The 21,208-nt window shown below is 36.8% G+C and overlaps 2 protein-coding genes across 3 annotated transcripts in view; one reads left to right on the forward strand and one right to left on the reverse strand.

The window, feature by feature from the left end:
• Positions 1-1,629: 1,629 nt before the first annotated feature.
• LOC120426302 (kinesin-like protein KIF3A) overlaps positions 1,630-21,208 on the forward strand; it is a 57,459-nt gene continuing 37,880 nt past the window's right edge. The window contains exons 1-2 of the mRNA XM_039591050.1: positions 1,630-1,767; positions 1,827-2,039. Of these exons, the coding sequence (XP_039446984.1) occupies positions 1,762-1,767; positions 1,827-2,039 (219 nt within the window). The 5' untranslated portion in view covers positions 1,630-1,761. The remainder of the gene's footprint in view (positions 1,768-1,826; positions 2,040-21,208) is intronic.
• The window catches only part of LOC120426303 (uncharacterized), a 35,861-nt gene continuing 25,845 nt past the window's right edge, over positions 11,193-21,208 (reverse strand). For both annotated transcript variants that reach the window (XM_039591052.2, XM_039591051.2), the window contains 3 exons: positions 12,014-12,174; positions 11,815-11,943; positions 11,193-11,755 (listed from right to left, as the gene is read on the reverse strand). In XM_039591052.2, the coding sequence (XP_039446986.1) occupies positions 11,647-11,755; positions 11,815-11,943; positions 12,014-12,174 (399 nt within the window). In that variant the 3' untranslated portion in view covers positions 11,193-11,646. The remainder of the gene's footprint in view (positions 11,756-11,814; positions 11,944-12,013; positions 12,175-21,208) is intronic.

Consider the following 21,208-nt stretch of genomic DNA (forward strand, 5'->3'; position numbering starts at 1 on the left):
TGTGTATCAGTGGTTGCTTAGTGAAAACAATGATCATGTGTAACAATGGTTTACTATGATTTATGCTAAATACCACAACGGTATGTATTGTGCAACCGAATCGGGTCTAAGGCGTGGCAAATAAAAATGCATTCCAGATAAAATCTAGAGCATTTGAGATATCGAGACAAGCGTTCGTTCTCAGAGCTGTTATTTTGCGGGTAGCTTTGTGAACTTGAACGAACGAAGAACCCGTTCAAAAGCATGACTGCTTCTCCATCCGATAGAAGGCGTGATCGGGCAGAACTCGTCTCGAATAATGCCACCGGTTCCGTCTGGGATTGAACCCAGGCCATACTGGGGTGAGAGGCTAGCACGCTAACAAGGGACCCTGAATAGGGAGACTGGTCGATGCAAATTTGACGTATCCAAACAGACACGAGTTTGACGTATCCAAACGCATTTGCCTTTACGCCCAGCAAAACATGCTCAAAACATACGTTGCCAGTTCGATTTAGCAAAGTCTGGCCAGTCTCCCTGTTACGGGTCTCTAACGCTAACCACTACTCCACCAATACTCTTTGACTCCACCGAACCCGGCATCGAGGCATCCATCGGGAATGAATCAACAAGCTCGTTGTGAATGGTGGTCAGTGTTGGGAAATTCTCGTATCTTTGGCACGTTATGTGTTCCGTCCTATTTCTATCCAATTTGCCTAACTACTTGAATCAGGACTTGATCAACTTACTTGCAAAACTTATGTGAGAAACTTGCTTGTTTACTCTCTACTGAGCTATTTATCGCTTTAGTTCAGTTTTAGTCGCCGTTTAGGAGCTGTCCCGCCCGTGTGGATCAATCGGACCGCGCACTGGACTCCAATCCAGAGGTCGCCGGTTCGAATCCCGCGGCGGGCGCTCTAAAATTCTTTGTGTAAATATGGGTATTCGGCGCCGTCGCTCCGTGCCATACTTTCATACACTTAGGAGCCCAGGACGGCGAAGTCCTTGTAGATAAAAAGGAAGACACTAGTGGTTGGTACTAGCAATGGTGGCCGACAGCTATAAAGTCAACTTCGTTTTTTTAGGAGCTCTAATTGGGTCCTAAAATGAAGCTTAGATTGCTGATATTTTTGTTTACAGCGATAAAGCTTATTTTTCTGAGTACAATGATCGTTTGTACGACCACAAAGAGTTTAAAATTGAATTTTAAATCAATTTTGAAAAATTACCCTCGTGGTCCTTTTTGACAGAAAAGCTCCTACTTGACAGCTCGTTCCAAGGGGACCATAGTTAATCCATCGAAAAAATGTTGTCTAGTCAAAAAAAAAAAATTGCATTAAAATGAAAAAAAGTGATCCGAAATGGTTTTTAATCGTGTTTTTTTACCGTTTTACATAAAAATTTACGTAGGGCTTTAGTACCCAATTGATCGTCAAAGTGCTGATATGCTAACAATAGGAGTACTATGGAATTATATTATGTACATGTTCCCCCAGTTGCGTTTAAATCTGCGGTAAATACATGCTGCGTACATAAAATGTCTGTCAGCTTCGAATTTGTCTGTATCAATTATTTGGCACCGCTGTCTGCCAAATTCTATTCACGGGCTTACCTCACCCTTCAGCTAGTTTTCGTTGTCAAAACAAAACAAGCAAAAGAGAAGAAAATTTTCCAAAACGGATCGAAATTTCAGGTCGGATTTGTTTGTGCAATCGTGTCTGGTGATAAATGTGATAAATTTAGTGCTAAAATCGTGTCCGTTTCTACTAAAACTTTGCAATAATGCCTGTAAGTGGTGAAAATAAGGCTATTGAATAAAGAAATATTAAAACTCTTCTCTCTTTTAGGAGGAATCCAAGTCGGAGGGCGAAATCGAAAATGTTCGGGTTGTGGTCCGGGTTCGGCCGATGGACAAAAACGAACTCGATTCCGGCTCCCAGAACATAATCAAAACGGACAAAAGCAACCGGTGCATTACGGTGTACAAGCCGAACGCCAACTCGAGCGAACCTCCGAAGGTATACTTCTTCGACAATGTATTCGGCGAGGAATCGACTCAGGTGCGTAATCAGATTTGTGTGTGTTTTTCTACGTCTGCCTGTGTGGATCAATCGGACCGCGCACTGGACTCACAATCCAGAGGTCGCCGGTTCGAATCCCGAGGCAGACGCAAAAATTCTAAGTGTTATTATAGGTATTCGGTGCCCTCTCCCCGTGCCATACCTTCACACTAAGGAGACCCGGGAGGCGGAGTCTTGTCGCAAAAAGAACGATACACGCCTGTGGATCCGTTGACGAAACCGCAAGGTTTAAGAGGGCCACATTATAAGGTGTTACGTCGATTCCGTTTTTTCCGTGTGTTTTTCTGGGCCACCCTCCCTCTTCAAAACCAGCAAGTGCATGCAGCAGTGAAGGCAGTGATTTGGCTTTTTCTTTCTTTTTACCATCGATGCTCGTGTAATCGGGTTATTATGGGGCTTTCAACTTTTATTTTTCTTTTCTTTCGAAAATTGCTTTTGTTGTTCGCTATTTATTATGGCAAGCAACTGCTTCTTTTCTCGGTAAGCGAATTGACATAGCTAAGTCTTGAGCTTTCAACGTAAAATACACTACTCATACAATAGTCATTACTCATAAATAATTAATGGGATAAAATTCTATGTTCAGAAAAAAACCTGTCTAGTATTTGGAATTTTAGTAACATTTCATTGTATTCATACCTAGTACTGTAAACAGTTTTTTTCGCCAATTTTGTTTTTGTTAAGACAAAGATTTTTGAAAACTATTCATTGCTGTACAATTTAAGTACTGGTGTATGGGAAACATACCCTTTCAGCTATACCTTTACAGAGCAATTCCAGCTCAAATCAGGAATTTTTCTGGCACTTTTGTACCCGACCCTCTCCGATTTCAATGAAACTTTGTAGACATGTTATCCTAGGCCTATATAAGCCATTTTTGTGTATATGGCAGAGGCGACTCGTGCCCGAATGTAGTACCTGTTCAATGTTATTTTTTTTATTCTTTATTATAGAGTTTTTCAGCCGGAGGCTGGTTCAACTCTTTTGGATGATTTGACTTCGTGCTTGAAGTCGACCCGGTTACAATGTTGTTTTTAATAAATATTGATTATAGATCGTAGTAAATTTTTGAATCTTAATGTTAAAAAATGTTTTTGAAGCTTTTTTCTTTCCAATGGCTTTTATTTTTACGTTTTATTATTTTTATACTATTATAATTTTCTGTTTATGCAAATAATTAATTACACGTATGATTAAGACTTTTTTATCTCGTTAAAATGTATTTTTAAGACTTAATCATTAGCGTGGCGAATGTGGAAAAATAGAGCAATCGCTCTGCCATCCTTATCGAAATTCAAGGGAAGTTATTGAATATTGTACTAAATTTCAAAACTATTCATCAGGATGTTCAGAAAAAATACCACATCCTTCACAAAGGAAAACTGTTTGTTGGGCTTTTTTAGGCCCAACTAATATTGAGCTAACTTGGCTACTATTTAAAAATTAAATTGACATTTTACTTTATACTTTTTAGAACCAGGTCGTATCGCTTTTGATCCTTTGTCAAATTTTTAGAGAATTGAATTTACTCACTGTTATGTCCTCATGGTTTTGGAATTCAATTTCTGAATAAAAAGAAGGGCTTCTGATGTTAAAAACAAAACTATATTGACATGAATCCGAGATAATGAAAATATTTGTTTTTAGCATCAGTGAAAAAAAAGTTTTCAGAACAAATTCATGCTACAATATATGATAATAATATATTCAACTAGAGTGAACCGGACCAACAGTCTGAATAAACACAGTCGTTTTTGGAGCATTTAAAGGCATCAAATCTTAAACTTTTTAGGACTGCATCCGCTTTAAGGCTAGTACGCTGATCGGAAGGAAAGGGGTCAAGAAACAGCTTTACGAACAGCAGAACAAAGGAGAGGGAGCGATTTCTTGGGACTTTTCTTCACCCTCTCTGACTTGCTTACTATGCCGCTGTTACCTATTTGAAATTTTTCTTGACCGATTCCTTCCGAAGTGCGTATACCGCTTTAAATACAACCATCCTGAAAATAAAATAACGATCATGGTTGAATCTACTGTCATAATTCTTCTCATGTGTCCCGAGTCTGGAAAAACACAGTACTTTTTTTGTTTCAATTGTTTCAATTCAATCTATCAATCAAACTATCTAAACTTAACATTACATCACTTTCCAGTAGAGCAAGAATCCACTAGTAACCAAGAAGATCGAAGAGGTTCAACGCGCGCAGTTGAACTTTCCAGTTTTAAAACAAGCCATCACCAGTCTGCGCAAAACAGCCTGATGCCTAAAAGTGCGCCAAATATAGAGCAATATCTGTGGTGCTCTCGCGCTCTCTCATTTATTCATGCTCTCAACGTGCTGTCAACGCGCTGGCTTGTTTACCTTTTGCAAGCAGCTCCCTGCAGAGCTGAGCGAGCTAAGTCAGCTGGGGCCTGGGGGTGGCATTTCGCTCTCTCCCAAAAATGCTGTCAGTTCACGCTCTCAGATTGAACCAGATTTACAAACACATCGATAATGCCGCTGCGTATGAATAGGAAGCTCTTTACATGTGTTGTTTTTTTTCCGTATGGAGATTTTTTCCCCGACGTTCAGAGGGTCGGTGTGAACGCGACGAGCATTTGCGCGTGGCCCGCCAGGCTGGCTCGCTTTAGTATTGGTGGGTTGTAAAGAGAGGTAAAGAGTAAAGGGTGGCGGGCCAATGCTTTTTGGTGCATGCAGCGCTGCTGAACATAGGGCGTCGATTTTGTTAACGTATATTCAAACAAAAATTGTAATTGTATGTTGCTGGTTGAAAAAGCACCGCGGTACTTAAATAAAAAAATTATCCGCTTGAAATCGGCTACCTGTTCAATGAACAGGTTGAACAGGTGGACGAGTCGCCTCTGGTATATGGAGCCAATTGTACTCAAAAATGACATTTGAGAAGGTACGCCCTTATTTAAATATTTTTGTATTTTGTAATTTAAAAATCACTGTATCTCGAAGTATCAAAAAGTGGTCAAAGACAAACTTGTAGGAAATTGAACGGGCGGTCCGATTGATCCACACGGGTGGGACGAAAGAAATACACTGAAAGGAAAATACACGTCACTTTTATGACATTTTTCAATTTTTAAGTTTAAAAGTTAAATTTTAAGGTGATGTCACGATTTTTTTTCGTTCAAAATTTTTGTGTAAATAGCCTTAAATGAGACAAAAAGACTCACGAAAAATGCAGGATGGTATGTCTCTTCTAAAAAAATACAAAAATCATTTACTTAAACTGTTTTTTTTTGAAAAATGGTCTAAACGTCAAAATTTTCAAAAACCGGCAGAGGGAATCGATGCCCCAGACAATTTTACATAATAGTCTCCATATTGACCATTGCCCTATGTCCATTCCTTGTAAAAATACAGCGATTTTAAAAATAAAAATGTTGAAAAAATAGGTTTTTTAGTGGTTTTTGGCAATTTTTATATGACAGACTTGATTTTTCAGTCTCGTAAATATTTTTACAGGAAAGCTCGTTCAATTTCCCATAAGTTTGTCTTTGACAGCATTTCAATTGGATTTATGGGCTTACAAGTATAAACTAAATTACATTGCTCATAACTGGAAATAGTAAATTTTTTTCAGTGTGGCAGAAACCAGGATAGTAAATATGCTTACGTAAATATTAAAACGAGTCAAATTAAAAAGCTGTCAAAGACAAACTTATGGGAAATTGGACGAGCTTTCCGGTAAAAATATTTACGAGACTGAAAAATCAAGTCTGTCATATAGAAATTGCCAAAAACCACTGAAAAACCTGTTTTTTCAACATTTTTATTTTTAAAACCGCTGTATTTTTACAAGGATTGGACATAGGACAATGGTCAATATGGAGACTTTTATGTAAAATTGTCTGGGAAATCGATTACCACTATCGGTTTTTGAAAATTTTGACGTTTAGACCACTTTAAAAAAAAACAGTTTTAGTAAATGATTTTTGTATTGTTTTTTAGGAGAGACATACCATCCTGCATTTTTCGTGAGTCTTTTTGTCTCATTTAAGGCTATTTACGTTTCTCTGTAGATTGGATTATTTGAAAAAGGAAGCGAGAAATATAATGAGCAAGCAACTCCTCATTATTGATGAAATTGAACATTTGAATAGTGGAAAGCTGTAAAAGTGATGAGTTTAGAAATCGAATCGAAAAGCTTAGTATGACGGTAATTGGAATTTTTTCGCTAGTATTTAGGTCGTTGCAAATATTTTTCGAAGTTTATGTCGCCCCCCTTTTCAAAATCGGTTCGAAAATCAGGGGGAAAATTTTAAAGGAAATACAAGTCTACCCAACTTAAAACAATTAGAGATGCATTTTCCTGCGTTTAAAATCATATTAAGCATGTCTGGGATCGATCAAAAATAAAAAAGTTTTTTTTTCGACGAAAAAAAAATCTCTTCAATAATTGGACATTTTGAAAAGTAATGATTGCAAAACAACTGAGCAGGTGTAAAATCTTGACTTTTTTTTGATAAGGTCCTATAAACAAATGTAAACATTGAGTGTATCCCTTTCACACCTTATGTCAAAGTCCATCGGAGTAAGCGGGATACTCTCAATGTTTACATTTGTTTATAGGACCTTATCAAAAAAAACTCAAGAAATGCACTTTAGCTGAGCAGGTGTAAAATGCACTTTAAAACATTTTTTTCATTCAAATGTTGAGACGATTGCTTGTTATTTATTTTTTATATTTTTTCATTTTTTAGATTTTGTAAAAAAATAAATTTTAAAACACTTGAAAATTGATTTTTTTTTTCTAGACTCCCTAGACTCACCATCACGTATACATATTTACTCAGAATCAAATTATGAGCGAATGTCTGTGCGTGACTGATGTTAAACAAACAAATGTCACTCGATAATTTCGGGACTGGCTGAACCGATTTGTTTCGTTTTGGTCTCATTCTTTCCGTCCGTCTTTGGGTTTCATAAGTCATTATTGAAAATTATAATGTTTAGTCAAGTAAGATTGAAAATCAGACAACCCTTACTAAAGTTATGATCACTAAAGTGTCAACGACCGTCAGTGGGGGTGACTATGGGTCAAAAAACGATACACCTCTCGAAATTTCTTAATACCAAAATCAATTTAAATAACATCGGAAAATCTTTCAACGTAGATTTGATCGAACAGGATTTGTTCTAGGAACGAGATTTTTTCAGCGAAGTCATCTAAAGATGTCCCCTACACAACCCCTTTAACAGAATTCAGTTTCATTGAGAATAACCTGAGAAATGGTAAAATCCGTAAAAAATCACTTTGACCCAATCTCACCCCACTGACGGTATACACTTTTTTGTAGCCAGATCTCAAATGTTATAATTAAAATAACGTCCAGATCCCATCGTAATGATAAGACAAATCAGATGAGCCAAAATTATTGAAAATCTGAGAACCATGTCAAAAGTTATGAAAAAACTGGCAACCCTATCAAAAGTTATAATCACTTAAGTTTTATTGAGTAAAGAACCTTAAAAAATATTTTGTCAGCAACCACCTAAAGGTGGCTATAGTAAAAACTTTACTTCTCTTGTTTTGTGATTTTCTTCTTTCATTTTTGGTTTTTTTTTTTTCTCATTTGGATTTATATTGTTTAGTCTATGTTTGTTTTCGGTAGTATTTGGCCTATTCTACCACCTCCTATCATTACATTTTGCCTATCTAATTTTTCATGTTATTACAGACACTTTTTAAATTTTCTGCTTGATTTTCACATTTTCTGCCATAGAATGGCGCCATTATCATTTAAATCGTAAAAAATGCATAGAGGCATAGGCATTTGGAAAATTGATGAAAATAAACGTTTTCATGCATGTTTCTATTGTGAAATTGCCTCAGAAACACGAATGTGATAAAATTATCACCAGAAAATGGGATTTAGGAGGTCTCCTGAGCAAAAATTAACAACCAATTAAGTGTCTGTTTAATGTGTTAAACTGCTTTACCCAAAGCGTTATCACTCTCAGATGGTAGTCCCAGATGTCCCCTACAAGCTCCAGGTCGAATTGACTTGATATCTGGATGGAACACTTTTTTATTTGAGTTTGAAAATTGTGCTATTTTTTCACTAAAATGCCAATAATTCGCTATAGATTTATACAATTGTTCTGCTTTACCCCGCATTCTGTTGGATTTTTCAAGCCCTTTTTTGAATTTTGAAATTTAATTGAGGTTTGCCCAAGTTACAGCCTTTTAAGATTTTTGACTTTTTTGAACCATAAAACTTTGTGTCCCGATTTGCCCTACTTCCCCTTGACCTAGAGTGCTCATATTTTGGGCAGATGCTAGTTTTATATGTACAAACACTCCCTGAAAATTTCAGGCATGAGATGTGTGTAAACATGATTTTTGTTCACACGAATTTCTCACCACTGACCAAACGATTTTTGTCTGGGTTTATTGCGTTAAGTTGGAGGCCGTGTTACGCTCAATACATTTTTTTTTTATTTGTATGGAAATTTTATTATGGCATATTTTTTAAGATTTTTTGAACATTGGCCGATCTGTAAATTGTTCCGAATATGTGGGATATGTGGGAGACACCAACCACCTACGGTGGGTTAATTATCGTTTTTGATCTACATTAAATTACATTTTGTAGATATGCTTTACAGCAGTAAAGGATTATTCATTAACCACATTAGAAAGTTTGTTACAAATTTTAGCTACATTATTCAAAAACAATAACTTATAAATTCTGGTTAAAGTTGAGAGAAGTTTAATAATTTTCGAGCAAGTTTTCAATAGATTAGCACCATTTTAAACCTTGGATCAGTTGATCCATAAATGAACCACGAAAGTCAGATTTTCTCGTCCCAAGATCTGGTTCATTCATCTCCAGTTGAGGTGAAGAACCATTTTCAGTAAAAAGAGGGTAAGAGACGATTTCTTCCTCTAGAAACCAGACTTCAGCCCGATATCTCCAAGCGTTTAGAAGAGGACGTCATCGGCCAACATCAAATCACAAAATGTGACTAGTTTTGAAGAAGCGTGAGAGTATTCTCAGCTGTTTTACGAGATTTTTTTCTCTTGTTTTTTTCCCCTCTCGCAGACATGAGTGACCACGTGTCCCATCAGCAGCAGAAGCAGCTGCGGGAATGCTCCGAAAGAGTTCCCCGTTCTGGAGGGCTAGACTGCTTCATTGCTTGAAGTAGGAAGGGCTACTCCATTGCCTGGAGCGAACTTCCCCGATGAAGGAATATGCTGATGGGAAGGGTAAGGACAAGAGCGAGGAATCGGATCGACAAGAGAAATATGATCGACGTTGCTGCCCAACGTGACACTACCATTGACAACGATGCAATGTATAATGTTTACAACCGGAAAAGGTAGATGATTCTGTTAGCCGCGCGTATCCTCTTGGCTCCAAATCGTTTCGTTCTCTCTCGGAGTTGTTCTCAATTCATGAAATTATCATCCGTGATATGGAGATAGCGGAAGTTATCGTGACAGACGACGAAAAGAGGAAGACTCTCTTTGCGGCAATCCACGAGGGATTTTCACAAACTATGGATGCATTAGCTGTTTTAGCGTAACGCTCGATGAGATTTGGGTTCTAATGACGATGCTGAAACGAAACAAGACAAAAACCTGGCCATGGCAGTCAAGCACCTGAGGCGGCGATGTCGGCTGGACAAAATTGTTTGCAATCACTGTGGGGAAACCAGGCACAGTGCGCGAGGAGCGTGCTGAGTTCGAACCAACCCCGATGTCGGCAACGAGTCATCGCATCGTTAGATTCGTCAAAGAGCGAGAAAGATTCTCAGCCAGGAAAGCTTGTCGTCAGTTCAGCCAGGAAAGAGCTATCGTGGCGTTGGTTGCCAAGCCACCTAGCGAGCCCGTACTTTTCCAATGGTCGTGGACTCCGGTGCAACGCAGCACATTGTCAAGAAGAAGAACGAAAAAAGAAGAATGTTGAACTTTACGAAGCGTTAATTATGCCAAAGTTAGAATACAACTTATTACCAGTGCCTCGCGTTCCCGACGAAACGGAATCGGAACACGGGAACTTGGACGATGGAGAAGGCGATGAACTTGACTGGCTTTGAATTTTCGAACTCCCGATGCCATCGTCGATCGAGGTTGAAGATTTCGATTCCGAAACTGAGAAAATCGACGTAGAGATGTGTGGTTGTAAACAGGTCTATCATAGCAATTAACATCGTGTGCTTGAACCCTGAAAAGTCTCCCACTCTCACCCTTTTTGGATTGTTTAAGAGGGACGCGGAGACGATGGACAAGACATTGAAAACGGAAGAGCGGAAATGCCACGGAGCGATGTAGCCAAGAAGCGGAAGCAAACTCCCAGAAAGACTGACGACAAAGCTAAATAGCCACGGAAGTGGTCAAACGGAGGGCACCATCAAGCTGATGACCCCAAGTGGGTGGATTTGATCAGCACGACGCCGTACCAGTATTTTGCAAAACCTATTCACGCGTGATATGATCACCGACATCGTTACCGAGAGCAACAAATGTTGTGAACAGCAGAGCGACTTCAACCCTCACATAACTGCAGAAAAGATCGAAGAGTGCGTCGGAATTATGTTCCGTCAAAAGCTCGACTGCACATGGCAGTTTAATTCAAACTAATCCCGTAAGTTTGGGTAAAAGATGACCGGAAGGGCAGAAATCGGCAATATTCTACAAAATATTGAAGTTTATGAGGAATGGAGTGGATGTGAACCGAGCTCGCTGGGTGTCAGCGGGGACATCGTCATAAAATTGTAAATCACACTTGATGAGGGAATGCACCATCGAATTTTCGCCGACAACTGATTCTCTTCGTATAAGCTGGCCTAAAGCTCAATGCATCGCTACGAGTACACGGGGACGGTTCGGCGTAACCGGTGTCGAATATAACTCTGAAGCCGGACAACGAGATGAATGCCCAAGGGCGTTGAGCAGTTAATTTAAAATAGTCAAATGACGGAATATGTGCCACCAATTGGAAGGATAACAAAAGTGTGACAACATTGCAAATAAGGATGTCGACTCTTCATTCTCGAGGATCTTCAGGACTGTGATAATTTGAAATTTGATTAGAACTGTGATATTTAAAATTGTTATTTTGCACATAAGACTCAACTTTATGTCATACGAAATAATAGCAATGTGAACCTTAATTCGAAATGGCATGTACATATTTATTGGCATTTTTTCTTGAAACTAAACGAATTAGTTATAGTCGCTTGTCTTTTGTACATTTGATTCTAAGGCTAAAACGCAAAATATGGCTTTCCAATCTAGTAAGGGTGTTCTGCTCGAGATTCTACCAATTATTATTCCTGATAACTTTTGCAAATCATCGATGTGAAATGTTCGAAGTAAGACTTGTTAGTACGCGTAACAAAATAAAAAGTAGGAATAATTTAAAATAAAACATCTACAACATAACTAAAATAGGGTACTCTCTCTCAATGTGTTGTTCTTAAAGCTACTTTTTGGTCCATAGATTTAAACGTTTTCGCTACTGGATTGGCTCAGATAAAGATTAAAAAATAAAACTCTTATGATAATGTTTGCTGTCAATGCAATGATGGACGGAGGAATGTTTCACCAGCTCGGGCTGGCAATTACTCGATCTCGCCCTTCACTCCGAGCCGGACGGTGACTATCAGATCCAGCAGGTAGATCAGCGCCCCAATGACGGCGACCGCTCCGGCACCGCACATGTAGTCCATTCTGCAAGGTGGTCGATTCGATTAGTTTGAGTTGGAGCAAACAAATTTTAGCCTACTCACCGCTGTGTGTTTGGTGGCCAGTAATTCCGGGTCTTGGTTTCGGACCAGTCATTCAGGATGCAGGCAGCGCTCGCCAGGTACAGGATGAACGCCGTCAGATTCAGCAGCGATTGCAACTTCCAGGGGATGCTGTTGAGGGGGAGACAAAACGAGACAATTAGTTCGGCAATCGAAGCTTCGTCCGTCCAGTGGCACATACTTCTCACGAATGACCTTGCCAAACAGATAGATGACGGAGAAGATCAGAAAGGGCACGAAGGTGGAATAGGCGAGGGAGGCCGTGCGTGTGGCCAAGAACACGCGGAATCGTGAGTTGTTGGCCGGGTCGTCGATCAGTCCGATGCAGATAATGGCGACAGCCTGCAATTACACAACATTTAAATTATCACCGGCGTAGACAGCGTTTTGTGTCTTGCGGCAACTCTGGCGTATAATTAGTCGCAGAACATACACATTTGGAGTGTAGATGCTACGTAGGTGCTGCTGACACGCTTTGAAATGCCCACTAGCTCTCTAACATTCTTCACGACACCCACAGCTGGAAGCGACTGTTGAGCGTGGTAATTGCCACCGGACTAAATAAGTTTTTCAATAGTTATTATAGTGTTATTTTGGATATGTTACCAACCTCATGAAAGCGAATTTGATTTTTCAATTTTTATTTGCAATTTTTGGATTCCATCAGAAATAGAATTTAGGAAAATCAAGTTTAGCTTGGCAGGACGTGGGCAATGTGTATGTATGTATGTATGGTATGGAACGGTACAGTATTGTATTGCTTTGCTAGTAATTTTGATATTCTTTTAATATAAGGGAAGATGGGACAAGAGAAACAGTCGCACGTGTGGCCGTTCTTTTAAAAATTTTGATAATTCTAGTATGATGTTATGCCGTTACACAGCCTTCAAACCTCTTCCCCTGAACTGCGTTACATGATACAAAAACGCGCCAAAACTGATACAAAAAATGTTTAAATATTTTCATTTTAAAATATTTATACAGTTTGATTTGAAAGGTGCTAAGTTCAGGAATTAATATGATTAAAGAATTTCTGGGAAAGTTATAAGGCCAGCACTATTGAAATCGGAAAAAGTCGGGATTTTGCTATTTTTTGTAACAATGTCGGGAAAAGTCGGGAATCCCAAGCATAATTGTTTGAAAATTATTTTCTAACTCTTGAATAATTGTGTTATTTTTTGTACAATTTTCAAATCAAATTCACTCAATTCTTCTTTTGTAACTTACTTTAAAAAAGCTATTTGAGACATTAACAATCCTTATAAATATTGGGTGCAATTGACACAGATTTTCATATATTTTTTATTAATCAAGAGATTTTTGTTAATATTTGTTTATTAAACAAAAGATAACATCTAACTTTTGACAACATGGAAGTTAATGAAAAACTAATATAAAAAGCATAATTTTAACGATTTCTTAATGACTTAATGATTCTGTTTCATTTTGTCACAATGATTGAATCTTAAAAAAAGAGATTCAAACTTGAGTTTGGCAATGGTTTTGTTTTATTGTAAGTATGTTTAATTTTTTAGCTCAATTCTTGAAATCATTTACAAAGGAATCCAATTGTTTCCCTTGAACTTTTTTGTGAGTATGGTTAAATTACTAAATATAAAGCTTGATTTTCAGTTATCGGAAAACTAAAATATCGAATAAAATCCATTCGTTGTTCGTTCTGAATGAAAAAACTTTTTTACATTTTGGAAACATAAAAAAAAATATTGAAATCGCAAAAAATATAAGTCCAAAAAATTTTGATTTACGTTGTTGCAAATATGTTTAAAGAATTAGTGTAACCAAACATTTGGCATTAAATAAGTGGTAAAAGATTAGTCTCATCAAACTGAATTTACATTTAAAAAAATCAAAACAGTTAAATACTAACAACTAGATAAATAAACATTGCTTAAAAAATTCAATATCAAAATTTACCAAATCGAAAAACATTTTTTTTAAATGAATTCTTTAATCGTTTCTATCAAAAATTTAAAAAAAAATATTTTGAAAAAAAAATCAAATCAAGACTAGCTTTTTAAATGGGCGTATTATTCAATGTTTGGCCCTTTTAAAATGTTAGTCTTGATTTAAAATATTTTTTTTCGAAAAGATCGGAAAATTTCACGAATGTTTCAAGTTTTAACATTGAAAATCGGACCATTAGTTGTTGAGATATCGACATTAGAAAATGGTGGGTTGTTTTGGCGAGACTTAGAAGACTTCAATTTTCCTGTTTCTTTTTCTTAATGCGGCTGTATCTCAGAATCCTGAGGTCCAATCTTCAATGTCTCTTTGGCAATTTTACAGCAAATTTTTTGAACTTTTTAAAAATAATATTTTTAGAAATGGTCACTCACGGTCACTATTTTTAAAAATCGAAAAACTGCAAATATTTCGCTAAAATTAAACTTTCGGTGGCTATATCTTGAAAACGGAGCCCTTTATCAAAAAATCTGTAGAGTACTTTTTGATTGCAAATTAAATTTTACATTAAAAAATTACGTCAAAATTAGCTTTTGCATGATATTTCCATTTTTTCCAAAATCATAACTCGGCGGCAGATTGTTTGGCCATGTTTCTCTATGGCTCAAAAGTTGCGGGTTTTTGTCCCCTAAAACATATCAAAAAGTCTCGAAAATCAAAAAATGTGTGGGAAATTGAGTTTTTGTGAAAAAAAAAGTTGATTAAAAAAGTTTTTTTCCGTGTACCTATTTTTTTTCAATAGTCCTCAACAATACCTTCAACTTTGCCGAAGTTACCAAATTGATCAGAAAATTCACTCAAAAGTTACAGCAGCCAAAATTGTATGGAGACTTGTATGGGTGAACAAATGACACAAAATAGCTTCTTTGGTCATAGGGAAGGTCCCCACAAATTTGAGCCAAATAAAAAAATACAAAAAATAAAAATGGTAGAAATCGACCGATTTCGTAGAGAGTTGCTCTATTGGTAAGCTTTCGGCTATTTTTCGAAGATTAATTGTTTTTGTTCTACTCTGAATCAAAATAATAATTCTAGATTAAATTTTCAAAACAACCTATCCCTCATGGGTTTCCTATGCAGATAGGGCCTTTTGAAAATTTAATCGAGAATTGCTTCCATTTTTGAAGTATTTTTTTTAAGGAATTTGTTGTTAAATTAGTTTGATTTTTCAAAATTGTTCAGATTTTATTTTTGATGGTTGATATTGAATCTTTTATAAAGAGTTTTTTTTTTGTTTAAAACCATAATGCCTATTATTTCAGTTTCTGGAAAAGTCGGAAATTTGAGAATGGGTTTTAGTGGTCACTAGGCACCCTATGAGCCTAGTTGAAATGCAACGAATTGATAATAATAAATTATCGGAGATTTGATATGCGAGAAGAATGATCAAAGATTGTTTTATTAAATTTTACATACGCCTTTCTTTCTCCGACTCTGAGTAATGCCCCTTACGTTTCCTAAAGCGTAATAGAATTCCAAGTTAAGACGCAAAATCACCATCTCCGTACGTATAATAAATGTGTTAAACTATACAGCCCTTAACGACATGAAAAGAACACATTCTAGAAGACAAGCATCAAGTGAAGTGTGATGTAACGTCGTGATCACACTCTCGTTGAGCGTCATACAGCAGAGGGCGGCACGTCAATTCGACGTTGTCGTGCTATCTTGTCGCACGTCGCTTTTTTACGTTCCGAGATAAACTCGTTTTGGTGATTAACTTGAATAACCAAAAATTAGAGCATGCAATGTAAACAATATTAAACCCGTTTTGTTTGGCTGATCGTTCTTTGCATTGTCCCGAAGTTTGATTGAATTTGGTTGCCGAAGTCCCGAGTTATAATTACAAATGTTCATGCGCTCTGACCTGAAATCCATTTGGCCAGTTGTCGCACTTACAGCAATTTTCAGACTGTTTTAGATAAGCACGACACGATTGAAACTTCTTTCATATCAAAAGTGACAACAATGCACGGATTTTTTTTTTCGGTTTTTGTTGAATATCTCAGGATTAAAATCGAACTTCGGGGATCTGTGAAGGTCAAAAGGTGAGGCATTGTGAGCTGCACAAAATGGCGTTCTTAACTCAATTTGACCCAAAATGCACGTGCGACAAGATAGCATGATCAAAAAAAAATTGTGTGTGTTTGTGATGACTCACTCATCACTTGGCCGGTTGGCGTATGAATCACGCCCTCTAGATGTTTGCGATCTATCGGCTAACTAAACTAATTACCCTGCCGGGTCTAACCCGACCTCTCCCACCCATCGTGCATCGTCGGAATCTCGTTTATAATTAACGATCCGATTGTTCGCGCGCAGCCGGCCGGTCTTTAGAGTAGAATTTTCTCAGGCACTATCTGCCGCTCCATAATAATAGCGTGAGATGAGTGTAACTTACACACGTTACGTAAGATGTTGATGGAAATGTCATGTAGATTAGGGTAAGACCTTATCAAAGTTTCGGGTAATTTTAATAATGTTCAAACTTCAACTTAAAAAAGCATATAACCGCGACCAACAAAATTTCTGCGCATTCTCAATTCGAGGGGAAGCATGAATTTTGGGATCCCCAGAAACACGTGCATTTGGAATTTTTCAAAAATATTAGGACGAGACCAAATGGTGGGTCTCGTGGCGCAGGGGTAGCGGCTTCGGCTGCCGATCCCGATGATGCTATGAGACGCGGGTTCGATTCCCGCCTTATCCACTGAGCTTCTATCGGATGGTGAAGTAAATCGTCGGTCCCGGTTTCTCCTGTCTCGTCAGAGGCGCTGGAGCAGAAATCCCACGTTAGAGGAAGGCCATGCCCCGGGGGGCGTAGTGCCAATAGTTTCGTTTTTTCAAATGGTTTCTCTTCAAAGTTTGTAAGGAGAATTAGTGCGGTTCGTTCATTGTACATATTGGATGCAAGAGTGAAGAACCGTTTTAATTCTCCATACAAACTTCGGAGAAAAACCATTCGGCCCTGCCTATTTTTTTTAGTTCGAAGTGCAAAGACATTTTAGTCATTTTTTGTAGGTCAGTGTAATGGAGAGGTTAAAAAAAAGAATGCGTAACGTGATTTTCGAATGATCCCACTTTGTTTACATCAAAAATGTAGGAGGAGGTTCAAGCACAAGCGTGACATTTTCTTTGCACTTGAATATTTTGTTTTGGAATCTGTTGTGCGCATTATTTTTTTCTCAAGTTTTCAGTTTGGTATCAGACACTCCATTCAATGTATGCAAAAAAGAAAAATCATACAACGTAGCTTTGACAGCGGTTCTATGAATTAATGTTGATGCGAACAAATATTAATTCGTTTTGAACTTTACACGTACAATAAGTTACTGTATTTTTTTTTATAAATGCAACTAAATAAAAAAAATATAAAAATTTAAATAACAGGCCATTGCAATGCATTGTATTAAAACTTGAATGAACAAAGTGTTTAAAAATGCATTTTAACCTGCCCAGTTGTTTTGCAAACATAAGTTTTCCAAATATTCAAGTATTGAAGAGATTTTCTTTCGCCGAAAAAAACTTTTTGCGGTGCTGTACATTGGAATTCCACAAAAATTTAAAATATTTTTGATTGATCTCAGACATGCTAAATAAAATTGAAAACGCGGGAAATGCATTTAAAATTTTGAAATTAAAAAAAATATATTTTTTTTAAACTTTGAAAAATATTTGCAGCGGCAACAAAAAAAATGCAAAAAAAAATATTTGAAACTTGAAGAAACTTGTAGCTGTGAAAGGCAAATTTATGAAAAATTAGACGAGCTTTCCGGTAAAAATATTTTCAAGACTGAAAAATCAAGTCATCTAATAGAAATCGCCAGAAACCACAAAAAAAAACTATTTTTTCAACATTTTTTTATTTTTAAAACCACTGTATCTTGACAAGGATTGGATATAGGACAATGGTCAATATGGAGATTTTCATGTAAAATTGTCTGGAAAATCAATTCCCACTATCGGTTTTTGAAAATTTTTAAGTTTAGACCACTTTTCAAAAAAACAGTTTTAGTAAATGATTTTTGTGTTTTTTTTAGGAGTGACATACCATCCTGCATTTTTCGTGATTCTTTTTGTAACATCTTAGGCTAATTCCTCAAAAATTTTGGAACGAAAAAAAAATTGTGACATTTTAACTTTTAAACTTAAAAATTAAAAAATCTCGTAGAAGTGGCGTGTATTTTTCTTTCAGTGTATTTTTTTTTTTTCAGAAAGCCTATCCAATTTCCTACAAGTTTGTTTTTGACCACTTTTTGATACGCTGCAATGCACAGTGGGGCGAGGTGGCAATCTAGCGGGACAAAATTAATAGCGCTCTGGGGTTACGTCCTAGAGCTTCGGTGTCTTCAGCAAAGTTGCTCAGAAAAATCAGGGCTACATTTTGGTACTAAAATGTAGTTCTAATTTTGGCCGCATAGGTGGCGCTGAAATCTAACTTTTTCCAGTGACCTCCTAGCGAGTTGGTGTCTTCGACAAAGTTGTAGATCTCGCCAAATTACGTATAGCCACGGAACATGTCAAAATTCTCAAAAATAACTGCGTAAAGTTACAGTTAGTTAAAAAAATAGTTATAATTAAGCTATGAATATTCAGTCAATCTAGCAGGACAAAATTAATAGCGCTCTGGGGTTACGTCCTAGAGCTTCGGTGTCTTCAGCAAAGTTGCTCAGAAAAATCAGGGCTACATTTTGGTACTAAAATGTAGTTCCAATTTTGGCCGCATAGGTGGCGCTGAAATCTAACTTTTTCCAGTGACCTCCTAGCGAGTTGGTGTCTTCGACAAAGTTGTAGATCTCGCCAAATTACGTATAGTCACGGAACATGTCAAAATTTTCAAAAACAACTGTGCAAAGTTACAGTTAGTTTAAAAAATAGTTATAATTAAGCTATGAATATTCAGTCAATCTAGCAGGACAAAATTAATAGCGCTCTGGGGTTACGTCCTAGAGCTTCGGTGTCCTCAGCAAAGTTGCTCAGAAAAATCAGGGCTACATTTTGGTACTAAAATGTAGTTCCAATTTTGGCCGCATAGGTGGCGCTGAAATCTAACTTTTTCCAGTGACCTCCTAGCGAGTTGGTGTCTTCGACAAAGTTGTAGATCTCGCCAAATTACGTATAGCCACGGAACATGTCAAAATTCTCAAAAATAACTGCGTAAAGTTACAGTTAGTTAAAAAAATAGTTATAATTAAGCTATGAATATTCAGTCAATCTAGCAGGACAAAATTAATAGCGCTCTGGGGTTACGTCCTAGAGCTTCGGTGTCTTCAGCAAAGTTGCTCAGAAAAATCAGGGCTACATTTTGGTACTAAAATGTAGTTCCAATTTTGGCCGCATAGGTGGCGCTGAAATCTAACTTTTTCCAGTGACCTCCTAGCGAGTTGGTGTCTTCGACAAAGTTGTAGATCTCGCCAAATTACGTATAGTCACCGAACATGTCAAAATTTTCAAAAACAACTGTGCAAAGTTACAGTTAGTTTAAAAAATAGTTATAATTAAGCTATGAATATTCAGTCAATCTAGCAGGACAAAATTAATAGCGCACTGGGGTTACGTCCTAGAGCTTCGGTGTCTTCAGCAAAGTTGCTCAGAAAAATCAGGGCTACATTTTGGTACTAAAATGTAGTTCCAATTTTGGCCGCATAGGTGGCGCTGAAATCTAACTTTTTCCAGTGACCTCCTAGCGAGTTGGTGTCTTCGACAAAGTTGTAGATCTCGCCAAATTACGTATAGTCACCGAACATGTCAAAATTTTCAAAAACAACTGTGCAAAGTTACAGTTAGTTTAAAAAATAGTTATAATTAAGCTATGAATATTCAGTCAATCTAGCAGGACAAAATTAATAGCGCACTGGGGTTACGTCCTAGAGCTTCGGTGTCTTCAGCAAAGTTGCTCAGAAAAATCAGGGCTACATTTTGGTACTAAAATGTAGTTCCAATTTTGGCCGCATAGGTGGCGCTGAAATCTAACTTTTTCCAGTGACCTCCTAGCGAGTTGGTGTCTTCGACAAAGTTGTAGATCTCGCCAAATTACGTAAAGTTACCGAACATGTCAAAATTCTTAAAAATAACTGTGCATAAAAAACAGTTAGTTTCAAAAATAAACAAATTAGCTTGCGGGCCAAATGTACAAAAAAAATGAAATTACGTTATTTTCATTTAAAAGACTAAAAAATTATGTATCACTTGAAGTTTTTTTAATTTCTGTTATTTTTTGGAAATTTTTAGTATTTAAAAATAATAGAAAACAGAAAATGACAGTTGTCTATCAGTTTTGTTGATTTTATTGTTTTAGGTGTTTGAAAAGGTATTTAGTTTAATGTTCTTGTGTTTTTATTGATATTTGAGACCATTTTTAGGTGACATAAAATCTGAACAATTTATGTAGTGGCGTAATTTTATCTTTCAATCAATTGTAACGTTTTGGACGTTATTTTGCAACATTTAGACTTTGGCCATGGTCGAGTGGAGGCAAAAAAAAATTAAAAGAAATATAAAAAGTGAGATTACAAGCCAGAATTTAAACATTTCAATAAAAAAAATGGTTATAGAATGTATTATACAAAAGTACTCTTGATTTGCAATCATTATTTTCAAAAAATATAAGATTCGGCAATAAAAAAACATTTTAGCGATACTGTTCATCTAAAATTTAATTAAATTAAAATTGTTTTTGAATAAACCCGAACATGTACAAAATTATTCTTAACGCAGAGCAATTCATTTTAAATGGATTTCAGCTGACTGCACATAAGTTTCCATTGAAAGTTTGATTTTTTTTTTTGGAACAAATATGCTCTACCTCTGATTTGGGGGTGGTGACAAAAGCATTGAAACATACAGTATGTAAAAAAGTATGTTTTAAGCCAAACATAGATCTAGGGTTTTTTCTCAAAATATTTTCCCTAAAAGAGCACTCAGCTAGCAAAATCTAAACGTAGAAATATGTATCCTCCCTGCAAAGGCTTATGAATTGATCTCAGTGAAAGGTTCTCCAAATCTCTGAATTGCAAATGTAACATCCTGGAACAGAACTGCTAAATTCTAATAAAAACACAAATTGAAATTGAAAAACTAACTTAATCCACCTATGTGGTTGGCGCCTTCCTCACTTTTTACCAACATTTGGTGATATGATGGGTTTGGACACCAATTCCATCTATTTCTCAATAAAAAAAATACACAAATGTCAGTTAAGCGGTCATAACTTGAGACTGAGCGTTGCCAGATCTTCAAACCTAACCAACGATGGGTCGGATGATGGGTCGGATGATGGATCCGGACATAGTTTACATACATTTAAGTGAGATCCGGCTTCAAAAAAGTACATAAATATCACTTAAGTGGTTATAACTCGAGACAGGGTTGCCAGATATTCAATGTTTTGGAC

The sequence above is a fragment of the Culex pipiens genome, chromosome 3 (genome assembly GCF_016801865.2).
Source record: "Culex pipiens pallens isolate TS chromosome 3, TS_CPP_V2, whole genome shotgun sequence".
Lineage (NCBI taxonomy): Eukaryota > Metazoa > Arthropoda > Insecta > Diptera > Culicidae > Culex > Culex pipiens.